The 10,105-nt window shown below is 53.7% G+C and overlaps 3 protein-coding genes across 3 annotated transcripts; 1 reads left to right on the forward strand and 2 right to left on the reverse strand.

Moving 5' to 3' along the window:
- Window positions 1–1,282: 1,282 nt before the first annotated feature.
- GUITHDRAFT_148132 (hypothetical protein) lies at window positions 1,283–3,292 on the reverse strand (the record flags this gene model as incomplete). The annotated part of the gene is made up of 9 exons (XM_005820083.1): window positions 1,283–1,354; window positions 1,446–1,484; window positions 1,541–1,580; window positions 1,763–1,894; window positions 1,941–1,995; window positions 2,173–2,280; window positions 2,346–2,511; window positions 2,668–2,724; window positions 2,780–3,292. 9 exons carry the CDS (start codon window positions 3,290–3,292, stop codon window positions 1,283–1,285), a joined length of 1,182 nt encoding a protein of 393 aa, XP_005820140.1.
- A 1,727-nt stretch (window positions 3,293–5,019) lies between these two features.
- Window positions 5,020–6,350, reverse strand: GUITHDRAFT_156146 (hypothetical protein). The gene is made up of 4 exons (XM_005820084.1): window positions 5,805–6,350; window positions 5,679–5,756; window positions 5,606–5,633; window positions 5,020–5,554 (listed from the first exon to the last, which is right to left on the reverse strand). Exons 1-4 carry the CDS (start codon window positions 6,330–6,332, stop codon window positions 5,523–5,525), a joined length of 666 nt encoding a protein of 221 aa, XP_005820141.1. The 5' UTR covers window positions 6,333–6,350; the 3' UTR covers window positions 5,020–5,522.
- A 917-nt stretch (window positions 6,351–7,267) lies between these two features.
- Window positions 7,268–10,046, forward strand: GUITHDRAFT_148134 (hypothetical protein; the record flags this gene model as incomplete). The annotated part of the gene is made up of 5 exons (XM_005820085.1): window positions 7,268–7,522; window positions 7,573–7,848; window positions 7,897–7,950; window positions 8,003–9,553; window positions 9,945–10,046. Coding segments are annotated over 5 exons (2,238 nt in total), but the record flags the coding sequence as incomplete, so codon positions are not given.
- Window positions 10,047–10,105: the final 59 nt, after the last annotated feature.

Below are 10,105 nucleotides of genomic sequence, written 5' to 3' on the forward strand. Positions count from 1 at the left end.
CTCTCTCTGCTGCCAACTTTATTCCTGCCAACTTGAATAAATTGGCATGATCCACAGTGAATCAAAGGCATCTACCTCGGCCAACCCTCCACACACCAAGAAGCAAATCTAGATAGTTTGCATGCATTAAGGAAGTCAATTCCCTCTTTCTTCTATCTCTCTATGTCATCCATGCCCTCCAGCAAAGTATGGAAGTTCAACGTCTAGATCAATCCACTTCTTCCCAGCAACGGTACCAAACTCTCACTCAAAAATTCAACACAACTTCGATTCCTTACTCTCAGTGATGATCAAGGACAGAGCAATCATGCCCTTCTTCCTCCTCGCTCTCCTGCACGTACATCTGCAAAGAACAAGTCGAAGACGACCCGTGGCTACACTTGCTCCCGCTGCTCTTGCTTCTGCTCCTTCTGCTCCTCCGCCTGCTCCTGTTCCCCCACATTGCCATTGAAAGATTCGGTTTCACCCACAACAGTCACGCAGGGGTGGGTTGATCTTCAACTTGAGGGGTAGGGTACTTTTTCCACTGTGTATGAGGGGTACTAGGGTGCACATCCACAGGTGGAGGTGTTTAGAAGGATACCCCAGCCTGTAGCTGACACACTTGCAAATCAAAGGGTGGGGTAGTGTGAACAGGGGTGGGTTGTCCGGATATACTCACAAGGTTAGCTCTGATGGGGTAGGGTGGGTAGGTCATGACGGTGGGTAGGGGTAATTTTACGTACGACCGGAAGGACAGCATCTCGATAGATCTCATCGGATTCTGGGGGTAGGCAAGACAAAGGGTAGGGTGTAGTGAAAAAATAAGGGGTACTTTGAGTCGCTCTCTGAAATATTTGGAATAAGTGGGGTAGGGGGTCAATGGTTCTCTATAAAACAAGTTCATGCCCTAGGTAGTACAGGCTGTATAAGGGGGTACTCTTGAAATTTTGTTTTTTTCCAGGAACCATCAAAACTAGGGGGGTGAGGGGTACTGAAGAGAGGGTCGTATGTATGTTTCAGCTTGACAGAACCTTGCAGGGGTAGTCCGAGCAGGCTTTTAAACGGGGAGACCGATGCCCATTAGACTACCCTATAAATGGTAGGGTAGTCCATTGAGGAAAGTAGAGGTGTTGGAAGTACCATTCACGCGCAATGCAATCCTTTACTAGGTGGGGTAGTAAAGGTATAAAGTGAAGGGACTCAAAGGTAAAAGACCGGTACATTTTCCCAAATAAATCGGGTATTCCAGAGGTAGGGTACTTTTAAAATGGAGGAGGTACGACCGCCCGGGACTGTTGAGTTATCCTGGGCTGGTCAACATGGCAGCGACGACTACAAGACTGGAAGCGAAGCGATGCTGGCGTTCTCGTTCCTGCCGGCAAGAAGAGGAAAGATGAGAGACTGAAAGAAGGAGGAGGAGGAGGAAGGTACCCAGGGAGGGATCTCCAGACTTGCGCCCAGACCTTGTTGGCGCTCTCGTCGCAAGTCTCCTTGAAAACATCCTTAGCAACAAGATCAGACCGTCTGGGTCTTGCAGTGCGAGGGCAGAGAGACTTACAGGCTCGAAGTCTTCAAGAAGTTCAGCGCTGCAGAGGCAACTTTAGTACAAGAGCAGAGAATGAGTCAAGAGGGGAGGAAGGAACGCGAGCATCAGGAGCGCGTGCAAGGCAGGTGATATGAGTCGTAGATGGAAAGATGCATCGAGGAAGAAGAGAACGGATAGCAAGAATGCAGGTGATAACGGATGAGAGGCAAGAAGACATGGGATCACGAGACTTACTCGCAGTAGACCAAGTCGCTTGCTGAGAGCATTTCTTCGTCGCCATTGCTCGCAACTTTGCCAGCGTCCCCAGCCTCTGCAAGCAGCCAACCATGATTCTCCAGCTCTCCCTGTAGCTGTCTTGGACCCCAGCTGGAGGCAAGTCAACGCATGACCTGCCGCATGGCTCACCCCTCACCCGGCAAAGCCCATGATGAACTTGAAGTCCGAGGTCTTGGCCTCCCCTCGTCTTACTGTAGGCCCCCGGTGCAATAAGGAGAGATTGAGGAGCGACCGCAGTCAGCAAGAAGAGGAGGAGCAACGAGGGGAAGGGAGGAACAGAGGGGAGGAGGAGAAGGTGGAGGGACGATGAGCTAACAACAACTTGAATCGACTACAGAATGAGAGAGGGCTGAAGAATGAGCACCAACCTTTCTCGGACGCAGCGTCCAGGTCGCACTGCCAGTAGACTCCATCCAAGATCTTAATAAATCCAGTCTCAGAGGTATCTCTCTTGGTCGCAAGAGAGGAGGGGGACTCTGCACAAGTGGAGAGAAGGGTGGAGACAAGGCATTTTGCATCGAGCAGGTGCACAAAGGTGTACCTTGCACGAACCCTCCAAGTCGCCATGCGGATGCAGTATAGAAATGAAATTCGACGACATTCCCTGTCAACAGCAGGTCAGATAGCTTCGTCCTCCTCTGCGAGGTGCTCCATACTCCTCCTTTGTACACTGGGCAATCAGCAAATTCGCGCAGACCTCGCTTCACCTGCCATTGCGATCAGCAAGCTCGACTGTGCGCGCTCGACATGCACATTCTGGCTCCTACTACCGGCCGATGACGATTTCATGAGATCTGAAACCTGTCAGGAATCTCGACGTCAGCCATGACAGTCAGGTCCTCACAACAGCTGCATGATACAACCTTCAGTTTCGTTTTCCGATTCACCATCACTCCCAGAGTTCCATCCGCCTCCTCGTGCTAGACAACGGAGGACATTAAGGAGATAAAAAGGGAGGGGAGAGAGAAAGCTTACCTTCAGGATGATCAGGATCCCCCTGTTGAGACTAAATGACAAGAGCGGATGGGCCAGCAGAAACTGTCCTCGTTCGAATGAGCCTTCCTTTGCAACCTTGATATTGTACTTCTGCCCAGCACTCGAGGGAACATTGTCGAAAATCCCGAGCTCTCGCGCCTTTGCAAGGTTTCTCTCTAGGACTTTAATCGCGCTGGTAGCAGCATCGAATAGAAGGTCCTTGTTGGTATTGCCATCCAACGGAGATCGGAAGGCTTCACGGATGACGTGGACTGCCTTGACCTCTGGCAGGTAGAAGGTTCCTCCACCATTCATCTTCCTCACGTAAGGCTCCATAAACCTTTGCTCCTTGGTCGCAACCTTGTCCTCTGAAGGCTTCCAAGATTTGGTCCGATGATCATAAAATCTTCCAGGGGTGGCGATGAGCAGAGCTTTGATTCCCGGGTTCTTGTCATGCTGCTTGGCCGTTCGAAAAAGAATCCGATAGAAAGATCGTACAACTCTCGCTGACATGTTCAAGGATAGGAGGAAAGGTGCTCGTGAACTCAAATCCCTGGATCCTGTGTCATGTGGTCCGGATTTTCATGCATGCCTCGCACACGATCACTGGTTCCACCAGCCCCTCCTTCTCCAACGAATGTGCAGACGGCCTGCAGAAACCAGTCATCATCCTTGATAAAATTTGTGTTTGCAGCTAATGGAAAGGTTGGAGGGGGTCCGAGGGAGGCGGGAAACGTGAAGAGAGCTTGTGCGGAGCAAGTGCAATACTTCATGTGAAGATGTAGAGGACATTTGATCAGCACAATACCACAGGCACAACATTCTCAAAAATAATAGGTATGCAAAGGCGATAGTAGTTTCTTATAGACTGGATTGTGCGTTATACCAAAACATCCATCTGTTGCACTCCCTGGTACACACACCATACTGCCAACACAACTCTGTCTGAATCACATGGATAAACATCATTCAATACACTTTTACTTCACTCTCCTCCTCTCCTCTTACAGTGCCATCAACTTTCCTGTCGACCTCTCTCTAACCACATTTTCGCTCCAACCACAGTGTCGAATCCTTCACAAGTCTCTGTGCCCTCCACCTCTACCTTGATCTTTCACCATTATCACTTCTGTCTGAAACCAATCCCTTCTAGTCCACGTAAGCCCTCCTCCTGACTACATGCATCACCCCCAGTATCCATCGAGATCATTTCCTTTCCAGCCTCTGCTGGAAAAAACTCCCCGTCATCCTCCTCCCACCATCTCTACCTGTTCCTTCTCCTTCCCTCTGATCGCATTTCTCCATGACTCCGTTAGCAATTGTTCGTCCCCTTCCTTGCTCTCCTGCTGCTTCCTCCGCTTCCCCCCTCCCCTTCATTCCGTTCCCGGTCACTGCCTATTTGCTACTGCATTTTGGACATCACCTGCAAATTCCCTTAAAAAAACATTGTTATATATACATATTTACATTGTTGTGCTGTATACAATTTTGTTGATAGTACAAAATTTTGTACTATTTTTTATAATTATGTATTTATATTAGCTGATCCTCCAGGTTATTCAGCTTTTATGTTTCTATGTGGGGGAGTCTCTGGTACAAACAAAAACGTTGTGGTTGACATATAAAATAAAAGGACCGAGGATCACACTAGCCTTTACTCAAAGTTAAGTTAAAGATCAGTACGAGGACAATCAGCCTGATGAGTCACATGACTCATCAGCCTGGGCAGTGATGAGAGTCATCGGACTCTGCCAGAGCCGGACGCCGGGCCCCGGCCCGGCCGGCCGTGCCGGCCGCGCAGAAGCGGCGGCCCTTTACTAGGCTCACTCGGAAGTTGAAGTGATCATGTCACATCGCCAGGCTATGATAACTGAGTGTTGAAGTGACTCACTGCCGCTATTCTTTTTCTGGGGGGGGGGCGACCCAGATGATGATGAAGATACTACAGCGCATCGGAGACAGCAGCAACAAGGCTCACCGGAACTCTACCGTGGCAATTCAGGACAGCGCTATCCACAAGACTCCATGACATGATGGCAAGTCTAGCCGCTGAGCCAGCATACCTGGAACCGTGAAGAGTACCTTCACTGACATACCACGTGACCTCTCGGGGCGACTCTAGCACAAACTGCTATTGCTCCTACGGAACAGGACAGCACGGCGGTGATACGGAGTCACCTCTGAGAAACTTCTGAGAGCGCCTGCAACGTGAAACGCCGCGGACTCGAGAGGAAAATTCTCGCAAACGTGAGTTTACTGCACCTCCTCGTGATCAGAACATTTTACAGCTTACCAAGCGCGACCCGACATCCAAAGCAAAGGATACCCGCATTTACTCTCAGTCTCTCGCAAGGATGCAATCCAGCGGTAGAAAACGTCTCCACTTCTTCAACAAGAGTCAAGACCCGTTACAAGATTCTGAAGAGTTGCAAGAACGAAGTACTTCATCAGGGACACGAATCATGAACAGTACCAAGCTCTCGTCTCACAGCACAAAAACAACAGGGGACAAAAATTCTGTGGTGGCCGTGATGGCCTGAGTGAGTGCCGCTCGAACTTGAATGCGGTGGAAAGAGGCACTGGATTCATCACGTTCTCTCAACCCTCTTTGCTCATCAAACACCATGACCTGACACCCTCCCTCTGCTCCCGGCGAACTGGAAGATCAAACAGCAGCGTCCAGCAGCAACATGAGTGAAGGTATCTACAGCTGAGTGCTACCCTTGACACTCTTCCGACGCCCTCACACCGCCTCCACGTCCATCTGCAAGTTGCCTGCTCAACAACCGTCAGCGACCCCCGGCAACCGACAAGGGCGAGCGAGACCGAGCAGGTTGAAAGGACGCGACTTGATCTGCCATGGTCCATCACAAGAAAGAACAGGTCAGGTAGTTCCCACCTGGCGCCCAGCAAACGCGGGGAAGACGCCGGGCCTCGCCCTCGACCTGCTCGCATGTCGGCGCGTTGGTCTTACCCGCTGCAGTAACCCATCAGACGACTTCCTCCTCCCTCCACGCTCACAGACCGATCTCATCCTCAAACTCGTTCTCTTGTGCTCTTTAGCAGCCTCGAGCCTCTCCCACGTCCTCGCAGATGCAGCAGGAGTGTGCGAGGCAACATGCTCTTGCCCACCCCTCGCCTGCTGCCCATCGTCCTGTTCGCTGGGGCTCAGAGCCTGCGCGTACTGTCGGAGGGACCCGGCAAGGCTGGCGAGGATCTTCTTGGACGTGTGCGCTACTGGCTTCTTCAGCTTAGCGATGTTCTTGTCGATGTCGACGGACGCGCTTCTCAGCTCCTCAGCGTCGTACTTGTGGCCGAGAGCAAGCCGGGCCTCCTTCTCTGCCTCCTTGGCTGCCTGCTGGTAGAGTTTTGCCTTGAGCGAGTAGTCGCTCACTGACTCAGGGGTCAGCTGCCCCGCTGCCGGTCGCTCCCCCCAGGACCAGCCCGAGCTGAGCTGGAGCAGGATGTGCGAGTCCTGATTCTTCTCGTACACCACGAGCACCACAAGAGCCAGCGCTGCCATGACGGCAACCAAGTCCCTGGAGAGGGACATGGGCTCCGTGATTCACCTAGGCAGTCGCGTCAGCCAAGTGCGGCGATGAGAAGGTTGTTTCCCTTGTTAGCCTCCAAAACTTTGACCACCACCTCTCTGTTGTTAGCTTACCCTTCCTCTGACCATTAAATCTCACTCAATCAACATGCTCCCAAGGACGGACCATCCTCCCATCCTGCTAGATATATACACTATCTGCAAGTGTTGTTGACTTTGTTTCACCGGACGCCCCCCCATCCCCCCACCCCCCTTCCTCATGATCCTCCTCCTCCTACCTCCTCATGCTCCTCCCCTCTGATGTCATCGATTCCTCCTTGCTCCCTGCTCTCTCCCTGACTATCCCTCCCTCCCTTCCACTCAACTCGCATCTGCCATGAAAAGTCGGGGGAGAATTAAATCGGTTTAAATCTTGACTTATCAGAGGGTTTAAGAATTGGATCGAATAAAATCAATTTCAACCGATTTGATTCGATTCTGTGCTAAATTGGGTTCCATGGCCGAAAGTGGCAATTGGATGTGGATGGCGACGAGGAGGGAGGAGGGAGGAGGGAGGAGGGAGGAGGGAGGAGGGAGGAGGGAATCTTTAGCGCAAGGAGGAGCCGAGCAGAGCAACGTGAAATTGAGAGAGAGGGTGACGAGGAGGATGATTGAAATGCCCGAGCAAAGAAGCTGAGAGAGGAAGCAAATGGGAGGAAACAAGCAAGAAGTTGAGCAGGACCCCTTTTGAAGAGGCGAAAATAGGAGAGAGGAAGAGAACGAGTGGCAGAAATCCATGGTCATGGTCCTGAAAAGAGACGGGAGAGGATGGAGGTGCTGGATTGTACCCGCCTGACGCGTTGGCAGAAGCCAGGAGTGCTCGCCCCCCACTCTCCATGTGGAGGTACGACCATCATGGCGACCATCATGGCGATGGCTTGATAGCTCCAGTCTCCTCTATGTCCACCGTCCCTCGAGCTGCATGGCTCAGCAGATTTCTCTCTGCCGCCCTCATTCTCTTCCTGGCTGTCTGCGCCTTCGCCTTTCTCAGCTCCGATCGCCAGTCGTCGCTGCTCAGCAACGAGGATGCAGTTACGAGCCTGGCGATGAAGAGGTGGAAGGCAAGCCTGTCGTTCCATGGCATTCCGGGTATGACGCAGTACGAGTGGGACCTGCTGCATGCTGCGGCAGGAACGAAGGTGAAGGGAGCGCAGGTGAGGAGGAGGGGGAGGCGCCTTGCAGTCTGTCTGACGGAGCTGCGCAGAACTTTCGAGAGTCGGAGGAGAAGAGACTGACGCACGAGCTCTTGCGACAGAATGTCTTCAGCAGCCACTACGACCAAGTGAAGTCCATGCAGGAGGAGGGAGACGCGGGGAGGAAGGAGAAGGAGGAGGGAGAGGACAGGGCCGAGAAGGCAAGGAAGCCCCGTGAGAGGCTGCGGGCGGTGGAGACTCTTGCTCAGCGGAGGTGGAGGAGAGGAGAGGAGCAAGGAGGCAGGTGGAAGGAGGACAGGGCCGATCGACCTCTGACGGCTGATGCGGTACGAGGATCCCGTTCTATCGCTGCACCTTATCCGCCTCGTGTACAGGCGGGGAGTAGGAAGAGTCGCGCGAGCGATAGAGGCTCGCTGGAGGACATGGAGGTTTCCTGCTGCTGTTGATCGCCCTGCTATCGTCCTGACTGAATCTGCACAGAAGGGCTTCGATGTCGAGGAGGCCTCGGACAGCAGCCTCCTCCACCTCCTGCAGAGTGAGGAAGAGGATGTGTCGCATGCTTCCCTCCAAGACCAGGACCATCCTTTCAGCTCCGACAGTGACGACGGCGTTGCTGCTGCTGCTGTTGATCTCAACGACGGCGTCGACTCTGGTATCGACCGATTTCTCTCGCGGAAAGCTCAACCCCGGGCGAAGGCCCAGCACAAGAATCACCTGCGAAACATCTTGAAGAGGTTGGACAGAGTCCAGCAGGGCCCAAACTCGCTGGATGCTCTAGAGAAGTCCGAGCGGGAGGAGAGATACCAGAAAGAGGCTGCGGAGGAGAGGGAGACGAGAGAGGAGGATAGGTGGAAGGAGGAGATGAAGGAGGCGGCTGATGGGGACGAGGTGGAAGGGAGGTGGTCGTCGTCCAGGACTGTCAGGAGGACGAGGAGCGAGCGGGGGACCGCGAAGAGACCGCAAGGTTCTTCATCCATTGTGACATCGAAGGCTCCACAGGGTGAAATCTCCTCGAAAAGTCTCGAAGAGCGCGTTGCTGCAAGAACGGGTCACCAGCTCTCTTCATCCTCTTCCTCCTCCTCTGCTGCTGCTCCTGCTGCAGCCCCTGTTTCGTCCTCATCCTCTCCTGTGGCTGCTGGGCAGGACAAGGACGCGATCCGCAGGCAGGAGGAGGAAGCTAGGTGGAAGGAGGCGATCGGGAAGGAGATGAGGGGGGCCGAAAGGAGCTCGGCGTCTGCTGGGAAGACCTCAAGGGCCATCGACGAGAAGTTTGATGAGATCGAGAGGGGCATGACGTCGGAGGAGGACGGGGACGAGGGCAGCGGAAGCTGGGCTGCTGCTGGGGGAGGAGGTGGAGATCATTCTTCCTCGCCTGCTCCCTCCTCCTCCAAGGTCTCCTTCCAGCTTGACAACCTCGCCAAGGACCTGCTGTCCGGGAGCTCGCAGAATCCTAGCGGCGGAGCAGCAGACAAAGCAGCGAAGCCGAGCATGCTGGAGAAGGAGAAGGAGGAGGAGGAGGAGGAGGAGGAGGAGAAGCGGCAGGAAGCGAAGCAGAAGCTCGAGAAGCAGCGCAAGAGGGAAGAGGAAGAGGAGGCGAAAGAAAAGGAAGAGGAGGAGCAGAGAAAGAAACTGGCACGACAGAAGCTTGAACAGCAGAAGGAGAAACAGGAGCAAGAAAGGGCAAGGGAGGAGCGGGAGCAGGAAGAAGAAAGGAAGGAGGAAGAGCGGAGGAAGAAACTGGAGAAGCAGAAGCTTGAGCGAGAAAGAGAGAAGAAAGAGGAGGAAGACGAGAAGAAACAGGAGGAGCGAGAAGAAGCAAAGAGGGAGGAGGAACGACGGCAACTCTTGGAGAGGAGGAGGAAGCAACAGCTACAGGCGAAGCAGGCTAAGAGAAAGAAGGAGGAAGAGGAGAAGGAAAGGCAAGAACGGGCCGCCCAGGAGGAGAGGGAGGAGGAGAGGGAGGAGGAGAGGGAGGAGGAAGCGTCTTCGAGAGCTTCGATGAAGCAGCAGGCTAGTTCGCCCGCAGCTGGGGTGAGTCACTTTACTCGTCCACCTCGCCCCTGACGCCCAGCAGGACCCGAGCTGGGGTGACCTGCTGTCATTCTTGAAGGGAAGGTCGACGCACTTGACTAGCTCGCCACCTCCCCCACCCTCTGCCCCACCCCCCCCACCTCCTCCCCCAGCTGAGGTTGAAGAGGCTCCTGCTCCGCAGGTGAGAGCTTGCGCTTAGTTGATGGCTTAGGATGTTATCTTCTTCTGCCCTCCCCTTTCTCCTCTCCTCTCTTCCCCTCCCCTCCCCTCCCCTCCCCTCTCTTCCCACCTCCTCTTTTCTCTTCTCCTCTCCTACGGGTCTTTTACCCTACTCAAACGTCTCATTGGCTTCTCCTTCCAGATCTATTCGCCTCCTTCACCATCACCGCAGCAGATTTCAGCTGCACACGAGAACGAGGTCTCATCCTCCTCCTCGTCGTCGGGTGATCAACAGGAAACGCAGCACGTTGTTCAGCATGCTCAGAAGATCAAGGTATCCCATGAAGCCTCCTCCTCCTCATCATCCTCTTCCTCGCTCCCTCGCTCCCTCGT

The sequence above is a fragment of the Guillardia theta genome, assembly GCF_000315625.1.
Source record: "Guillardia theta CCMP2712 unplaced genomic scaffold GUITHscaffold_192, whole genome shotgun sequence".
Classification (NCBI taxonomy): domain Eukaryota; class Cryptophyceae; order Pyrenomonadales; family Geminigeraceae; genus Guillardia; species Guillardia theta.